Below are 19506 nucleotides of genomic sequence, written 5' to 3'. Positions count from 1 at the left end.
ATAAGTAGTTGATTTCCTTGTCCTTTTATCATTCTTTTCTGAAACACAGAAATTTCTCCGTGTGAATGGTTTCTGACAAATGCATCTATTTTTCAGTAAGGATTTCATTTCTTGTTTGCCTACTGTCTCTCACCTCCTCCAACTAAGTTTTGGAAAATAGATACAGTAAGTAGACGTTCTACCCCCACCCCCTTCCCATTCATCTGGGTAAGCATAAAAGGTTTAGTGACCTGAACTGGACGAGGCCTGTCCTGCTTTCTACCCTGTGGGGCTGTTCTAAGAATCAAATGAGAGGGAGGGAGAAGAAAGTGTTTACAAGGAATGTGACCTCTCTTGGCTCACCGCCCACAGTTCTCAGTTCCAGCCTACTCCAACCACTCCTGGTCATGGCCTGGCCTGTGCCAGTCAGCAGAGGGTGCCCGAGAGTGCCTGTTTTCCAGCACTTTTGCTGAGCCTGAATATTAATACATTTTAAATATATTTGCACAGCTGTGATCTCAATTTTTTAACTCCTGTTTATTAACGACCAGGGTTTCAGTTCTTCTCCATCCTTCATTCACCCTCTTCTGCAGATAATTTATTCTACAGCTAAATTTTTTCAAAAAAATTTATAAAATGTATACTTTAAAAACACCAACATCTACATTCAAAATGCCTTTTCACAGTAACTCCTGGGCATACTATATTATATATTGCCTTTAGCATTCTCTCCTTTTAATTCAGTTCCACTTGCCTATGTAGGAGTCCCTAATGTTACGATGCCTTAAATTCTTCATTACCCTGGAGAAGATATTCGAGCTAGGGCCTGCCTTTTTTATCTGCAGCCCTAGACAAGAGCTACTTTACTCTTTAAAGAAAATCTTTCTCAGTGCCACCAGGCAATTCACAAATAAACTGATTTCTAATTCCTAAATCACAAGGCTTTCTTAGTTAGAAAACAGCATTTTATTTATTTTTAATTAATTAATTTATTTATTTTAATATATGAAATTTATCGTCAAATTGGTTTCCATACAACACCCAGTGCTCATCCCAAAAGACGCCCTCTTCAATGCCCACCACTTACCCTTCCCTCCCTCCCACCCCCCATCAACCCTCAGTTTGTTCTCAGTTTTTAAAGTCTCTTATGCTTTGGCTCTCTCCCACTCTAACCTCTATTTTTTTTTCCTTCCCCTCCCCCATGGGTTTCTGTTAAGAAAACAGCATTTTAAAAACCAAATATAGAGGCACCTGGGTGGCTCAGTTGGTTAAGCCTCCGACTTCGGCTCAGGTCATGATCTCATGGTTGATGAGTTCGAGCCCCACATAGGGCTCTCTGCCCGTCAGAGCAAAGCCCACTTCAGATCTTTTTTCTGTCTCTCTCTGTCCCTCCCCCTGCTCACGCTCTCCCTCTCTCTCAACAAATGAAGAAACATTTTTGAAAATTAAATTTAAAAAACCCAAATATGTGTATTATTGAAAATATACTACACTATCACTAATACTTGCTGTTACATATAATAGTAAGTGTTGGTGAAGTTCCTACCTTCAAGAGGTCTAAAATCTACATGGGCTAAAGACTTAAAACGATGTTTCAGAACCACTATTAGTAGTAGCCCTGATTCTTAAGCTGTTTTCCAGCATAAATAACATCGAAATGAATTCTTTTTACCCAATGTTATGAACTTGCAAAACAAATACTCATGTGAATTAAAATTTTAAAAATAAATAAATACTCAGGTATTTCATACCTACACCATGTTTCACAGTTTTTCAGAGTTTGTTTATATAAATTAACTCGTAACATCGTAAGCCTATATAATAGGCAAGACAAAAAGAAACTGGTACATAACAGGACTAAGACATATTCTCAAAGTGATATGGTTAATAGAAGTAACAGAACCAGGGGCGCCTGGGTAGCTCAGTCGGTTGGGCGTCCAATTTCAGCTCAGGTCATGGTCTCCCGGTTTGTGAGTTCGAGCCCCGCATTGGGCTCTGTGCTGACAGCTCAGAGCCTGGAGCCTGTTTGTGATTATGTGTCTCCCTCTCTCTCTGCCCCTCCCCGACTCTGTCTCTCAAAAAAACTAAATAAACATTAAAAAAAAAAAAAAAATTAAAGGGGCACCTGGGTGGCTTAGTCGGTTAAGCGACCGACTTCAGCTCAGGTCATGATCTTGCCGTTTCTGAGTTCAAGCCCCGTGTCGGGCTCTCTACTAACAGCTCAGAGCCTGGAGCCAGTTTCAGATTCTGTGCCTCCCTCTCTCTCTCTCTCTCTCTGCCCCTTCCCCACTCATGCTCTGTCTTTCTTTCTCAAAAATAAATAAACATTAAAAAATTTTTTTTTAATTTAAAAAAAAAAAAAAAAGAAGTAACAGAACCAATGTCTGACCCATGGCTACTATCTACTTTACTAGAGTACTCAGTGCCCACAGACTTACAAATTATGTACACTGTGGTACAGAGAGCGCATTCCTCTTAGCAAATCTAAGTGGCTGATAAAGAGCCTAAATCATAGCTCTGAACTCGTGGTTTTCTAGGTGAATGCACACAAGACTTTCCATTGGGTTGTGGCAAACCATATTTAGCATCCATACATACATGAACTTTTAAATCATGATAAAATAAGAAAAAGTAAGCTTTACTAATATGTAACACATGAACTAACAGCAATACATGTACATAATTTATAAATACACATGAAACGGGGGTGTATAATCAAAAGCTTTTCACCTGTAGGGTTACAAAACCAAAAATACTTTGGAGATCTCTACTAAGCTAAATGGCTCAGGCATCAAAAATACAAATCTCTGACAGAACAGAAAAACAGAAAATATATGGAAGAGACAATTCACAAAGACATTCAAACTGGCAACAGATAGGAAAAAAGATGCCAAGCATAGCCAAAACCAAGAACATGCAAATTCAAACAAGGTACAATTTTTGTCCAAGACATTAGCCAAAACTTAAGTCTGGGAATACCAAGTGCTGACAAGAATACAAAAGAGGATAACGCCAAACCCTGCCTGGTTCAAGGATAAAATGGAAAAGATTTTTTGGAAGACAGCTGGACTAAGTGTAAACCACAAACAGTAAAACCATGAATGTGTCTATCAAATGTTTCCAATAGGTGGCCCAACTCCAATTCCCAAACGAATTCAGGAATTGAATGTACTGTGATCCGGGGCTCTCTGACTCATTATGCAGTCACTTTTGCACAATGCATCGCTTTTTATCACTTTTCTACTTTTTTGTGTGTGTGTGACTCCATGGTCTTAGTGAGAAATAATGTTTTCATTAATCTTATAAGTAGGCATTTTAATAATTTCAATATTTTTAGACCCCATTTATGGTGGAGAGCAGGATTTTACTATATTTACCAAAAGCTAAAATACACATATAGCCTAAGCCAGCAATTCTATATCTAACAAACATTTTCTAAAAATATTTGTAAATGACCACAAAGTTTATGTAGGAGTATGTTCACTACACACTTTTAGAAATTGGAAAAAAATTTTTAAAGCTAAATGTCCAATAATAGAGGTATGCCTAAATAATCAAAGCATATTTTTGTAGCTCCTGAAATTGACTTATAACTACTAATATGAAAAGACATATTAAATAAAAACTACATAGTTTAATCTCAGTTTTTAAGTACAATCTCAATTTTGTTTACACACACACACACACACACACACATGAATGCAGAGAAAAGACAGTATATATAGTATGGAATAAAATAATATTTTCCTTTAAGTCTTCCTTTGAATGCAGTGTTATAGTGCCTACTCAGAAATACTGCCACCGATAATTACTGTTTAAATCACATGAGTTGATCCAAAGGTCAAGTTGACAACTCAGTCCAGCACTTAAAATCTCTCCCCACACAAATACACATGCAAATGCATACATAGGTGAGACTATCTATCATTGATATTTTATTCTACACCAACTGTATTAACTGCCAACATGAAACCAGGACGAACAAAAGGTTAAGACTCATTTTACTCAAGTACTCAAATATTTTTTTAACTATTTGGGCTTACATACAAGCTCATGGATTGCTTTCATTTTTTAGGTTTGTGGCTTTATGGTATACATTCACAGACATTAAAGTACGGTAAGTACAACCAGTATACCCACGTCCTCATTTAAACCCTTACAAACATCACTAGCTCATCACAATATGCTTTTCTATTGATTCAGACAGAAGCTGGTCTCCAAATTCTTCTGAATACAGTGCTCCAAACTGCTATTGCTAAGCAATTAGAGTTGGAACTTATTTCCCATCTCTGGTATTCACAGGCTTGTGTAGTCCTCTCCACTTTTGATTTTGGCCTTTGTTTGTGACTCGCTTTGACCAATGGGACATAAGCAAGTATAATGTGAGCAAAGGATTTATAAGTGCTCTGCACTAGAGTTTGTCCTCTTAGAATGTTCCCCCTTAGAAGCCAGCTGCCTTGTTACAAAGAAACTGTACATAGAGCACGAAGTGATGAGAGGCCATGAGACAAGACACACTGGATATTCCAGCCATGGCCAAGTTCCAGCTGAATGTATCTGTATGAATAACCTCAGTTTTACTACAAAGAACAGAGGAATGGCCTAGCTGAACTCAGTCAACCCAAAGAAAGGGAAGAAACTATAAATCACTATTGTTTTAAGTCACTAAGATTTGAGGTAGTTGATTATGTGGCAACAGGTAACTGGAAGACTAATCCCTGTTCTAAACCATCTGCATCACTAACAACAATCCATGTAGATTCTCTATCAGTTACCTTTAAACTTCACCTGTCCAATCAAGAGTGTTTATTACAGAAATGGGGGCACTTTCAAGTACTCTCAGATACTGCAGGAGAGAACATAAATGTACACAAATCTTCTAGAGAGCAATTTGGCAAAATGTTAAGGTAGTGAAGCTTTTAAAAAGGTCATATCCTTTCCAAATAATTCCAAGTCTAGGAAATAGACATGCATTATAAGAATGTTACATAGAATTTTCTCACCACAAAAAAGTAGAAAACATAGCCATCTAAAAATAGAGAAGTATTTAAACAATTATATGCTCACAAGACGGAATATCAGAGTTATTTAAAAATCTTCTCATGAGTATAACACACAATAAACCTAATGAAAATAGTATTCAACACAATATTAGCAATAAGACCCAAAACTTTAAAAAAATACATGTGTATGCATATATACTGAAACATTAACAAATTCTCTTGGCACAACAGGATTGGTTGATTTTTTATTTTCTTCATATTCTTTAGTATTTTCCAAATGTTTTTATTTTAAAAATACATTACTTCTATAATCAGGAAAAAAAAACATTATATAAAAGGTTGGGAAGGGGCACTTGGTCGGCTCAGTTGGTTAAGCGTCCGACTTCTGCTCAGGTCACGATCTCGCGGTTCTGGAGTGAGCCTCGCATCAGGCTGTGTTGACAGCTCAGAACCTGGAGCCTGCTTCGGATTCTGTCTTCCTCTCTCTGCCCCTCCCCTGCTTGTGCGCACTCACACATACGTGTGCGCACTCTCTCTCTCTCTCTCAAAAATAAACATTAAAAACTAAAAAAAAAAAAACAGGTTGAGAAAAAAGTACACACATTAAATATAGATTCTTACCTGACTTGGAATCATTATTTTTTGAGAGAGTGCATGCATGTGAGCAAGGAGGGGGAGAGGGAGAGAGAGAATCCTAAGCAGGCTCCACACCAGGCTCAGAGGCCTACAGGGGGTTCCATTTCATGACCGTGAGATCATGACCTGAGCCGAAATCAGAGTTGGGTGCCCAACCGACTGAGCCACTCAGGCACTCCTACTGAATTATTTTAAATGGCATCATTATTACAATGCATCTATATTTCTGGGATTGAACAAATTTTTCAAAATAAATGTAATACAGGAGCGCCTGAGTGCTCAGCTCAGTCGGTTGAGCATCTGACTTCGGCTCAGGTCATTATTTCACGGGTCATGGGTTCGGGGCCCCGCACTGGGCTCTGGGCTGACAGCTAAGAGCCTGGCACCCGCTTCAGATTCTTAGTCTCTCTCTGCCCCTCTCCCACTCACGCACTCTCTTTCAAATATAAACATTAAAAAATTAAAAAAAAAAAAAAAATAAGTGTAGCATAGAAGATTCATTTTCAACAGAGGGAAAAAAAACTGACTAAATTTAACATGTTACTTTCCCTCTATCATCGTTTTGTACTATGAAGCTGGGCAAGGAGTTCATTTCAAGACTCTGCTATACTGTTCTACTTCACTGTGTTTTAAATTTTAGTTTGAACAGCTTTATAAATAAATATTTAATAAAATGGGTATTATATGCACCTTCAACCATGTTTAGCAAAAGCTGTTGGAGTGAACTCAGTGTGAAGACTAGAACTATTTTTCATCTCAGAGGAAAAATGTGTAAAGAATCTAACTCTTTTGGAAATTAGAAGAAATAGGAGATATGTAGCAAGCAAGTTTTGGTAGCATTACTCAAGCACTGGTACTATTTGGCAATGAGTCTCAGCAGTGGCCAGTAACTTCAGAAGAACCAGATGGAATCACTGGCCTACCACAGCAGGGTAGAGTTTTGATCACGCTGGGGGTCTACTGCTACTTGTACTAAATCAAAGTTGATTTCTTCCATCTCCTTTGCTCACAACAGCCAGTTTAAGATTGATTTCATAGTTTCTTCTCCAGAATTCAACCCTTCTGCTCCACTGTCCCAGATCTAGGGCTGGTCACTCTGCAAGGTACTATACAAAGCTTCCTTGAAGATCAGTGATACTATCACTTCTTGAAATTCTGCAGATGTTCAGGTTCACCATCTTCCTGGCCTTAAGCACATTGTACTATATTATAAGGGAGGAGCAGCAGACCTCTGATCTTGTAGTCTTTCACACCCTTGCTTCCTATGGTGAACTGGACCTTTCCAATCACATGGTTTCTGGAAGGTTTGCCGATAGTAATTTTGGCTGCAGCCAAGGACAGAAAATTGCTGAGTACCAGAGGGTCAGTCCTTGCTGTGATTCAAGGTGGTCAAAGTCCTGTCTAAGATTTTTTTTGAGTATGGAAAAGAAAACTTACCTTTTGGACTTAAAAACTAAAATGGTATTACTTGGGGCTGGAAAGAAGCTGTCTAAAGTGAAAAAAGGTAAGAGCCTTGAAGAATTCCTTTGTATCCCTCCTGGAATTAATGTGGAAAACCAGTTCTGTTTTTGCATATACCATTGGCTTAGGGTCACTGATATTTGCCACAGTAAGAATCCTGACTGGATGATAAGTGGAAAACAGAAAAATGCCCTGGGATGTTCAGATTTGGGTAAAAACTTTCTTTTCTTACAATCTGTAATAGGTCTTCATTTCAAACATCTAATTGCCTATTATGTGCCGGATGTGGAAAACATAAAGATTATTATGACTTCAAAGAGTTAAGTGCTTCTGAAGTTGCTGGCCACTTCAGAGAATAATTCCCAAATAGCTCAGAGGCTACTCCCAAATGGCCACACAGTTCCCCAACTGGCTCTAAAACTTCTATCATCTGTACCTCATGAGCACTACTTTCTAGTTCTCTCAGGTTTCTATAGGACCCACTGATTTCAGTATATTAAAGACTGGTCTACATTCACTTTACCCATGCTTTCACAACAGTATGGACTTCAAAGTCTCCCTTGTGTTCTAAAAGCCACAGCAGCCTGATGTGAAAGTTTCTAAATGGAAATGTCATGGCAGTTGGTAAGGTCTGGATTTCAGCTGTCTCCCAAGAGGCCTCTCAGGTCCCTGCATTATCTTGGCATAGTCATGGATCAGGTCCTACAATCAGGCCTCTAGGCAGATCCTTTCTGTCTCACAAAGAATCACATACAGCAAACTTGACAAACGGATGATTTACTAATTCATATAGGATAGATAAATGTCACATGAAGAGAGTATGTAAATTTCACAAGGAGGCAAATTTTAAGGTTTCTGAATAAGCATGGAATTAAGTTGGCTGTCATCAAAACTCATTCAATCAACAAATATTTATTTAAGACCTACTATGAGAAAAGCTTAGGCTGAGGGACTAAAAATACAGCAATGAACAAGACTGCTTTTCATGAATCTTACCTACCATACATACACAGTGTGAGCAAGTAGGCATTAAACAAGCGTTGCCTTGATTCTAACATGTACTTTTTAAATATACTGTCTCTGAAATAAGGATGGAGAGGTTTATTTAATATGGCCATGGTGCTCCCTTCCCCCCCCCTCCCCCCGCAAAAAGCTGCTATTAAATTAACGGTAACTGATCATCAAGCAGCTTAAAAGAAACAGTAATTATGCAATTCAATATTTAAGCATAATCTCGTTAAATGCTAAGAAGGAAAAATATAAGGAGAAAAATCTCACGTGGAAGAGAACTTCCTCTGGAAGGGCTCTGTTAGCTCTCCCAAATCTCCTGATAAACACAGCAAAGTGACCCTTTCAAAGGGTAATGCCGGATCATGTGCCTCCTCTACTCAGCCTGCAGTGGTTTCCTATTTTCCTAAGTAACAGCCAATTACACCAACCAATGAGGCCCCAGTCTAACCCGTCACCTCTCTGATTTCAGCTTTCTTCCCACATTCATTCCTCATCATTGCTCTCCTGATGACCAAACCTTGCCCTATTTTTGTCTTACAGCATTTGCATATTATCACACACTCTAAAATTTATTTACTAATGCTTACTTTGTCTGACATTCTGCACCCCGCCCCCCACCCTGCTCCCCAGAAAGATAGTGTTCTGGTCTATTTTGTTTAGTGATAGATCTTAATCACTAAGGCACATTTAGGAGTTCAAAATGTGTTGAAGAGAATCGCAAGAAAGAATGTATCTGTGAACAAGTGATTGGAAGACCCTGTCATTGGGACTAAAATAATAATCAAAACCAGTTGCTGAAGACTTGCCCTTCCGTAGTTTTTCTCCTTTTACTCAATTTCTATACCACACCAATCCACCCCAAGTCTTCAGACAGGGCAAAACTTTCACTCAGGTTATGGTCCAGTCTCAAGCCCAAGATGCTATTTATTTTTCATTTTTCAGATGATTTTGTGCTGCTCTGTTCTGATCCACTCTGGGAATTTCACTGCTGAACTTTCAGAGGCAGGCTTATTTCTCTGATTTGTTAGAAAGTCCTCTTCCAGTAACCCTCATACTGGGCCAAGTCCGCTCCATATATCTGCTCAAAGCATGATGTACACTTCACAGAATGTATCACCATCTACAAGTACATATTTGTGATTATTTTATTATGGCCTCTCCCACAAAATACCTGTATGCTCCTTACAAGCAAGGTCCATGTCTGTCCTTCACAAAGCCTACAGCACTTGGCACACAGTAAATACCCATAAGTATTTGTTGAATGAATAACTGGATGGGTGACTATGACATTTCTGGCTTGGATGTATATGCATGTACAGTCTACTAGGTAGCTGGAATAGGATGTTTTGGGGAGAAAGGGTTGTGTTTCTTGTTTGTGAAGGAGAAATAGAAGATAATGTTGGGAGTGCTTTGGAAAGGCCGATTTTTGCCACCTAAAATGCTATGTCCTCTCAAACAGCTCAAAGACTAAACCATGATTAACACTTCCACCTAGAGCTTCCCCCCACCCCCCTCCCCGCCACCTACTCCCTTATTCCAGTCAGGGTACCAATCATTCTTGTAGTCACTCAGACACAAAGACTTTGAGTAGCTTATGACCTCTTTCTCTGTCAACCTCCTAGCTCAGCACGAGTCATAGAGCCTGTCAACTCCTCTTTAATATCTTTGATCGATGGCCTTCTTCCTTTCCATTCCTGCTACTACTAACTTGGTTCAAGCAACTTACTCACAGATTATTATAGCAACAGATCCAGAACTTGCTCTCCTTGATTCCAGGTTTGCCCCTTTCTAATCCATCTGCCTATATTAAATTTCCCTTAAAACCTTCACTTTGCACTATTAATGCTATACCAAAAATTATCTGCCATGGCAAGCTAGAAAATAAAAATCTCAGCCTGCCATTCGAAGACCAGACACAATATAGCTCCAAACAGTATGGCAGCATTTTCTATGCTAATTAACATCACTTACCAGCATGGTAGTTATCACTAGACATCACACACATTATACATGGTTCCCACCCCCATGAATTTACCCTACCAGTCATTTATATCAACCTATCTGAATTCCATCCATACCCTCACATCTACATGTAACTTTTAATATTTGACCCCAATTTATACATAATCTATTACAGAAAAATTAAAAAGTCACAGGAGAGGTGCATTTATCAACAAATGCTAAGAAACACCTTATCTACCACAGACAGATAAAGGTGGCTATACAGGGATGTATACATCTGGCCAGTCTCCAGGGCCTCCAATTCTCACTCTTCTAACTAACTTTATATTTTTCTACTCTTCATTTCTTTCTCCTTCCTAAAGATATGCCAGGCATAAAAACAAACAAAGAAACAAAACAAATCTACCCACATTAAGGGAAAAAACATTTGAGAAATCCAAAAAGGGTTCTCAAAATGCAACTACCTGAGTTATGCGGATGCCTGTTATTCGGTCCCGGTTAACTCCTTCAAACACTGGAGGCCAACATCATCACCATCAGTACCACGTTTAGAGACTGACTGGATGCCAGGCATTAAGCTACCTACAGAAACTATAAAGACACACTGAGCAGGCCTGGTCCTGGCAGTGGTCCTGGGGCTAAAAAGGAGAACGGGATTCCATGGTAAAATTCACTAAGACCGGAAGTCTGATGTCCCAATCTTGAAACTCTAAATGTACTTCATCATTGAAACTTTCCTAAACTGTCACAAAACACTCTACTTTTCCTTTAAGATGATACTATTTTAATTTTTAATTTTCTTTTAATGTTTATTTTTGAGAGAGACAGAGATAGAATGTGAGTGGGTTAGGGGCAGAGAGAGAGGGAGACACAGAATCTGAAGCAGGCTCCAGGCTCCAAGCTGTTAGCACAGAGCCTTTCGCAGGGCTCTCACAGACCGCGAGATCATGACCTGAACCAAAGTCAGACGCTCAACCGACTGAGCCACCCAGGTGCCCCAATGCTATTTTAATTTTTAAAAAATGTTTATTTTGAGAGAGCACTCATGCACAAGTGGGCGGGGCCAGAGAGAGAGAGAGAGAGAGAGAGAGAGAGAGAGAGACAGACAGAGAAGCCCAAGCAGGCTTTGTGCTGTCAGCATAGAGCCCGATGCAGGGCTTGATCCCTTGACTGTGAGATCATGACCTGAGCCAAAAGCGAGTCAGAAGTTCAACCAACTGAGCCCCAGGTGTCCCAGAAGATATTATTTCTAAACTACATGTTTATTCCATTTTTTGTTTTAATGTCTTGTTTCTACTACTAGAGTATAGGCTCCAGGAAGGCAGGGTCTCCCCACTGTATTACAGAACAGCTGGAACAGTGCCCAGCATTTACTAAGTGCTCCTGAGTGAAGGTGAATGAATGACCAAATTGCAAGACCCTGTTATTATAATACTAGTCACAGGTTTTTAGGGGGTTGAACAAGCTTTTATTTGTAGGTTGGCCTACTAACCTAACTACTGTATTTGTTTCCATGAAATGACACCTCTAGCCCCAAGCAACCCACTTATGGAGAAATACATATTATAGGGCTGTTTATTTACTGTCCAGTATTTTTAGGTGTAGAGGGGCTTTAGCCCAGAGATCTTAATTTGAATGCTAGTGACTAGTGAGGCTATGTGACCTACAATAGGCCCTTAACCTCTTTAAGCTTCAGTTTCATCTGAAAAAAAAAAAAAAGGAAAGAGAACAGTAAAAGGCCATTGTGGAGATTAAATTCATCTAATGGTACACTGAAGGACCTAACACTTAAATAAGTCCATGTTGTCCCCACCATCTCCCTCTTTCAACCCACTGCCTGTTCTTTCCAATATTACAGACTCCTTGAAGGTTTAAACCATAGTTGATAGCTGTACTGTACCTAATGGATTAGCGTAAACTGCCTCACACGTGTAAGAATCACATATTATAGTCCAAAACTCTGTTATGAATATAAAAAATATAATGCCCATAAACTGTTCTGAAGCATTATATTGCTAGATCCAATTATAATATTATGGTATTAATGTACCCAACAATTTTAAATATCAAATATATAGTAATATATTCTAAGATTCTTGGTGGCAGTTATGTTACGTTCCCTACCTTTGCTTATAGTTCGAACTGTGATAATCTATGAAGAAACACGATTTTTTTCCCCCTCACTCACAACCTTAAGTGGCTATGTCAAACTAGAATTCTCTTCACTGCAGGTTAGTTTGAAATTCTAAGCACACATTAGATCCAGTCATTGAAGATACTGAAATGAAACTTCATTAGTGAAAAATCAAACACTTAGATATTTGCATATCTAAGAAAAAGTTCAATTTTCAGAACTTAAAATTTTAAGTCAAGAAAAAAAGCAATATGAAAATATAACCTCACAAAATTTACATACTACTTTATTACCCTGCAAAGACTTATGATTCCTAATTCTACCACATAAGACAATGACCTTTAAATAATCAGAACAAAGTTTCTCACTATTCAGAGAGCATTGTTTTAAGATTTATTTGGCACCTAATGTTAACCATCTTAAAGCTTTGAAGCACAAAGGAATAGTCAATGACACATCCATTTTAAGCTACCATGACCTGTCATTACAGAGTCATTAAGCAGTATTTTCAAGGAGTAGCAGAAAGCTTTAAAACTTTCAAATACATAAGACTGTCTTCTGTACTTCATAAACTAAGTTATTTGGATATCTAGAATTACACTTCATAAATTATAAAATGCACTGATAATTTTCTGCATTCTTCCTAAAGATAAATAAATTAAGTGTTAACAAGCAATACGGAAACTCAATAACCAAATTCAAACACTGTATATATGTATTTATTATACATAAACGTGATAATTTTGAAGCTGGCTAGCTTAAAGTATACAGAAAAAACACTTTTCTCAGAAAAAAATTATCCAACTTTAGGATAATTTTCAAGCATTAACATTTTTTTGACCAAATGGATTTAAAGTAAAATACATTCTCTATATTATATATTCTTTTATCTAACTGTAAGCTTTTATTAAAGAACCAATTTCAAAAATTGTACAAAGTAAACTGATGACCCAATTCAAATCTATACAACTCTTAACGCTGATCAGGTCCTTTGTTGACATTAGCACCATTAACTGTTTCCATGCAGCTCTCCAGGGAAGATATGTATACAAAGCACAAAACGCAGCAGCAACAGAAAGAAAGCACACACCAGTCTGGCACTACACACTTCACACTCATCTGCAGTTAATCTACACAAAGTTTAAGGAAGAAACTAAAATAGTTGGCATGATAGGAAAGCTAAGTAGCTTTCCATATTTCCCACATCATCTCTTCTTGACCCTCTGAGTTCATCATTTTGTAGACTTCTGCAAATTCCCAAAACATTATAAAATCCAAAGAATTTTTAAAAACTGGATGGAATTTAGAGGTTGCCATTTCCAGCCCGCCTAACTTAAAGGCATGAAGACTGAACTCCACAGTCTTGAAGAAGGTCCAGACACAGCCTAGCTCTTACAACTTACCCCCACTGCAGTCCTCTTTCCCCTTTTACCACCCCTAGAGATGCAATGGTCACTACCAAAGTATTATTCAAAAATAAATTATTCTTGGCAATGTGCCATTTTGAACAACCACTAACATTTGTTCAGAAGAGAAATGACCTGAGAGTCACATGTACCTTACTTGGGAACAAAAGTAGAAATAAGTCAAGTACTTTAGGTCTTTCTTCTTGCTAAGGGAGTCTCCCAGGAACACTTGCTTAGGAATAGCAAGAGGGTCAACGTGTCTTTAATTGACCTATCTTCCCTCTTCCCACGAGAATAAAAACTACCCTGTTCACTGTATCACTTCCTTTCTTATAATTTGATCAATAACCTCCTTTCTTCATCGAAGAAAGAACCAACAATGAGAAATATATCCACCAACATTAATCAGTTTGCTACTTCAGAGTCCTACCCTTTCTTCTCTGAACATTCTAAATATAGTTCACATTCCTGCTGTTTCTCATCTTGCTGTCTCTGCAGACTATAAGTTCCAAAGGCATGTTTCTGTTGTTTTATTATGTGGTGTGACAATGGAAACAGTAATTCTTCTGACTACTTCCAGGATTAAAATGAGATTCAGACATGACAATATATGTGAAAGCACTTGGTGAACCGCAAAATTTATGATAAAAGTAATGTCCCATCATGTGAAAATGATAAAGTATTCCTAATTGCTCATAACAAGATAAGTAAGCAAAAAGTTTCTAGGAAATTACGGCCTACATTAGCGATTTAACTATCTTAAATTAGTCTGATACATCTAGAAAGGAATAGTAGCACCAAACATTCAGCAAATCATGTATTTGTCAATGATCATTTTATTTCAAAGAAATTTAATGACTGATATATTTATATAGCATGCTCAACTTTAGAACAAATTACTTTCACAGTATAAATTTATTACTACTTTCTGATACAATTATTGGTTGTCTATTAACACCACATGATTAAAACCCACTAGTTTAAAATGTCTTCAGAACTAAACTAAAATTATTACAGCTTTCTTAATATTGTCCTCATTTTCCTGAGAAACTTACTTGGGCATGACATTCAAGTAAGATTCTAATTTGTTTAAGTCAACATAAAAGAAAATGTAATCAAAATGGCTAGAACAACAAAAAAAAAAATTCAGTCTTTCTAACAGCTCAGTTCTGGATTAAAACATATTCAGCCCACACAGAATAACATTTTGTACTGTTGAATAAACGTTCATCTAAGAATGTACCTATTCACAGAAATTAAAATATGAGAATTACACTGTTACCCCTATTCTTGTAAGATCAGCTAGACTTAATGTACAGTAAAAATATTTTGGCTAAAAATAAATGAACTCCATCAAAAAAACCTTCCTTCAGAAATATCAATACTACATCCAAAAAAAAGAAGCATCCTTTTCATGGCAATACAAACTCACTTTAATTCAGGATGAATACAGTCACTAAAAAAATACTTGGTGACTCTGCACTTATGCCTTTATTTTTTAGATCACAGAATTATGTATAGCACAATCTCCGAATAAAAGGTGTGATAAAAGACATCCAGAGAAGAACCACATCATGAAATCGTCCATTCCTATAGCTTACTTCTGCTTTCTCTATTTCTATATTCAAATGCAAGCATTCCTAATACCTATAAATATCCCTTGACATTTTACATAAATATCATTCTGAAAAATTTTTAAACCATACAAATTAATTATAATTTAACACAAGTATGGTGTGATCTTAAAAATATCACTTAGTAGGGGCACCTTAGTGGCTCAGTTGGTTAAGTGTCTGATTTTGGCTCAAGTCATGATCTCAAGGTTTGCGAGTTCAAGCCCTGAGCCCTGTGTTGGGCTCTGTACTGACAGCACGGAGCCTGGAGCCTGCTTCAGTTTCTGTGTCTCCCTATCTCCCTGCCCCTCCCTCACTCATGCCCTCTCTCTCTCAAAAATAAATAAAAATAAACATTAAAAAAATTTTTTTTTAAATATCACTTAGTAAAATACCTTACTGGGCCCAATGAAATAAAGGTGACTTCAGCTAGGTATCCATTATGATTAATAAACTATTGACATCTCAACCAATTCTTGTGTTTTAAGCATTCTCTTTTCAGCCTCAGTTCCTTAAAATTAAACAAAAAATTCTAAAACAACAAAAACAAGCTCTTAAGTAAACAGTTTATCTGATTTAAAATGAAGATAAAACCACCTTTATTTTCCCCTTGGGGAGTAAAAAACTTTCCTACATACTGTTGACCTCAAGCATTGTATTTGTCCCCAAGTACTACCAAGAGAACACTAAATAGAAATTAGCTTAATGTTCTATAGAATTAAAAGTTAGGACTGACTGGTTATCCCTCCTTTGTAAGCTCTAGAGAGAACCTTGTACTGAATCACAAACAAACATAAGTTATCTGTATTTTAAAAACCCTGATATATTTAAATAAACTGAGGCAAATTACAATGCTCCAACAGATATTTGTGAAATAATCAGTATTTATTTGTTTTTACTTTCAGCTCTGTCATTGTTCATCCAACTGTGACCTAACCTCAAGTCACTTTTGCTTCTTATTAACAACTGGTCAAAATACACACGAACAGAATTCACTTCAAAAGAAAAAGAAAAAAGGGGGGGGTGGTGACATGCTAAAGACAAAATACTATAATGCTCTATCACCCAGGAATATATGCAGGAGCACCAAAAATGTACTTGTGGCCATAAATGATCTGATTTCCAAATGAATGAAATGTCTAGGCAAGTAACATAGAAAACTAGGAGTGTTGCCTTTTCTCTCAAAATTACAACACTATAAAGGATAAAGCCAATATTATATGATAGACCTTAAAAATCATGATCATATCTAGAGATATAACTATTCAATTGAAGATTAATTACAACATTTAAATTACTGAGGGAAAAAAAAAATCACAATGAAAAAACTCACTTTATATAGTATCTTGCACCTTCAAAAGTATATGCTTCTTCCCAGCCAGTAGGCAAATCTAAAAAACATACATTTCACAGTTAGTATTACTTCAGTGGGATAGCAAAATAAGTTTCAATCTATTTTAATTATTCATTTTCATGATCAGGTATTTTCATTTCTTAGGATTCTTAAAAAAAAACGCTGTACTGGTAACAAAACTCGTAGTCAACACAGTATCGTTTTTGGCAAAATGGTAATTCAAATTTAAAGCCACCAGAAAAGTATGAACAATATTAGAGATTATCTTACGTGATTATACACTTTAATGATCAAAGTGAAAAGGAACTACTCTTTGGCATCCAAAAAAAGCAAGGAAAGCCTTCTAATCCTAGGTAAAATACCCATGATGGTTGGCCAAAAACGGAAAAAAAAAAAAAAAAAAAAAAAAACCCAACACTGCATAAAAGGCAACACCTGCTTCTTCTCACTGTGTCTATTTAAAACAGTACCTTTCAGCTACATAAATGAATCCATCCAGAAAGTGTCACTGATGAGAAAAAACTTCCTAAGTACTTAATTAGGGGAAAAGAACTCTGATATCACATACTTAATACATGTGTTTCTACAGATTTGACTTTAAGAGATGTGAACTTTCAAGTAATAAACCTGGGAACAATTCAGGTGAATGATGGTAATTTTATTTGCTACACATTACAAATGACAAGTGGCTTGGATTTAACCATAATCTCTCTGAAATAAAAACCAATGATGTGTGTACAAAACCACACAAAGTAAACCAAACCAGAAAAGAAATCATGATCCGTCTTAGAAATTAATGTGAAATCATATAAAATAAAATTTTTCTGTAGTGTCAATGTTATCAAATCTGTGGAGGTAATTAGGATACAAATTCATATTACACATAACCAAAATAAGCATGAAATAATTCCACAAGATGATTAGGCTAAATAATTATACCGTACTGTCTTTTGTGAAATAAATTTATTATCCATATGGCAAAGAGGCCATCAGAGTTGATATTATGCATGCAAAACACTGAAAAGTATACTGAAGTCAAAGACTGCAGCGGGGAGTTAAGAAATATGACCGTGTATTAGTCAGAAATGCCTTAAAAATGTAACCTCATCATGCTTGCTACACCAGCTTTCCCTTTCCTCCTCCACCTTTTTGCAAATTTGGGTATTAGTCACTTAACTCAACTCCAGAATTTAATAGAAAAGGCAGGCTTGTTCAATATCCTGGCAACTCTAAGAGACTCCCAGAATCTCATAGTTGGAGAGAAAGTATTCCAGAGAGCAGCTCTAAAGGACTGCTGAAGCCGGCCTCACCTTCGACCCAAACAATTCACAAGCCTTTCCAATTACCAGAAACAGAGGGAGGCCAGTAAGAGAACACATGTTACATTTCAAAGACAAACAAGTTTCACGAATGTAAACAAAGAATGACAAAAGAAAGCCAGACCAGCACTGAAGCTACCATCAACCTTTCTCCACTTCAATTCATATTTAGATTCAAACGAGCCAGCAAAGGCACCAGAGAGACCCCCATCCAAGCCGACCCTCTCCAATTAGGGCACAAATGCCCACACGCGGTACAGCCCCTAGCACGCCCACCGCCTCCTGGCGGTCTGTGCAACCTCTGTGCTGCTGCCGGGGACTTTGAATCTCGCTGGCCAGCAACTGCAGCTGCAAATGCCTCCTTGGGTTCCGGCTGCTGCTCCGGTGGCAGGAGGAAACGCGCCAAGCGTTTCCTGAGCCATTCACTGTCACACAGAGGAGCGCAGCACCCCCGAACTCCTCTCCTCCTCCTCAATCAGTCACCTACCCACAAGTCCCACCTAGGAGGAGGAGGAAGCCGCACGACTAGAGGCAGCTGTCCGACGAGTAGGGAGAGGATGTGGATCCCATTATCCCGGCGGACGAGTGCCAGGGTCCCGGGCTGCATGGAGGGGAGTGGGGAAGGACTTCCTAAAGGTTAAAAGGGGTTGAGATCAGGGGACGAGGGTGGTGGTGGAAGGATTTAGGAGTGGCTGCGGGAAGAAAAACTCAGGATCCCAGATTCCTGGTAGAGGAGAGTCGGCCTCCTGGGCGGAGGGAGGGGGGAGCGGAGGAGGAGGGGTCCAGGTTGGGATGGGGGAGAGGGCCCAGGAAGAGAGGGCGCCGTCTCCAAGTGGCGATGAAAAGCTAAAGACAGAGAAGCGTCCAGAGACTCGAAAGAACTCCCGCGGCGGGGCCCCCGTCGGCCCCTCTACCTGCGGCCACCCCCGCTGGCCTCCGCCCCACTTCGCCGCCTCCCGGGGGACGGCGGCTGGGGGCAGGTTGCGGGGAGGCGGGCGGCCGGGGCTCTGCCGCCTCCTCCCGGCGGAGCCCAACTCCGCTCGGGCCCGGCCGGGCTCAGCGTTACCTGTGCTCTGCCGCCGGTGTCCGGTGACCACGGCCTCGCCGGTGACGGGGTGCAGCCAGGTGGTGCTCTTCGCCTCCTCGCTGCAGGGATGAGAGAAGGGGCAGAGACGGAGCGTGAGTGGGGGCGCCGGAGGAGCCGAGAGGGCTGAAGCGGCACAGACCCGGCTCCCTCTTCCCCTCCCGCACCCTCCGGGGCCCCGCGCCGTCCCCTGCTCTTTACTTGATGAAGAAGACTCGGCCGCCCCTGGTGATCCCGTAAGTCCAGGACCGGGGCAGGGAGCAGATCCACTCCAGGTTCAGATCCGCCGCCATGTCTGATCCCCAGCCGCCGCCGCCGCCTTCTCCTGCTGCCGCCGCGGCTGCCGAGGGAGGAGGGAGCGAGCGAAGGGAGCGCGGAGCGAGCGCGGCCGGAGCGCGCCTCCACGGCCCGGCGCGCCCCCGCGCGCGCCCTACCCCCTCGGGCGGCGCCCGCCCCGCCGCCCCGGCTGGGTCGGGCCCGCGTCGCCGCCCCTCCGCATCCTCCGCGGCCGCCGGTCGGCCGCCCCGCCGCGCGCTCGGGGGAT

General features: G+C 39.5%; 1 protein-coding gene across 6 annotated transcripts in view; it reads right to left on the bottom strand.

Annotated features, from left to right (window-relative positions):
- The window catches only part of PLEKHA5 (pleckstrin homology domain containing A5), a 241300-nt gene extending 221984 nt beyond the window's left edge, over positions 1-19316 (bottom strand). For 2 of the 6 annotated variants that reach the window (XM_049625159.1, XM_049625169.1), the window contains exons 1-3: positions 19164-19308; positions 18945-19024; positions 16539-16596 (exon numbers count right to left, since the gene is read on the bottom strand). In XM_049625159.1, coding sequence (XP_049481116.1) covers positions 16539-16596; positions 18945-19024; positions 19164-19255 — 230 coding nt within the window. In that variant the 5' untranslated portion in view covers positions 19256-19308. Of the gene's footprint in view, positions 1-16538; positions 16597-18944; positions 19025-19163 lie in introns of all 6 variants that reach the window. The other 4 variants (XM_049625170.1, XM_049625171.1, XM_049625163.1 and 1 more) reach the window with 4 other exon arrangements.
- Positions 19317-19506: the final 190 nt, after the last annotated feature.

Source organism: Panthera uncia, chromosome B4, assembly GCF_023721935.1.
Source record: "Panthera uncia isolate 11264 chromosome B4, Puncia_PCG_1.0, whole genome shotgun sequence".
Taxonomy (NCBI): domain Eukaryota; kingdom Metazoa; phylum Chordata; class Mammalia; order Carnivora; family Felidae; genus Panthera; species Panthera uncia.
The sequence above is the reverse complement of the archived record's forward strand: the minus strand, read 5'-3'. Positions and strand labels throughout refer to the sequence as shown.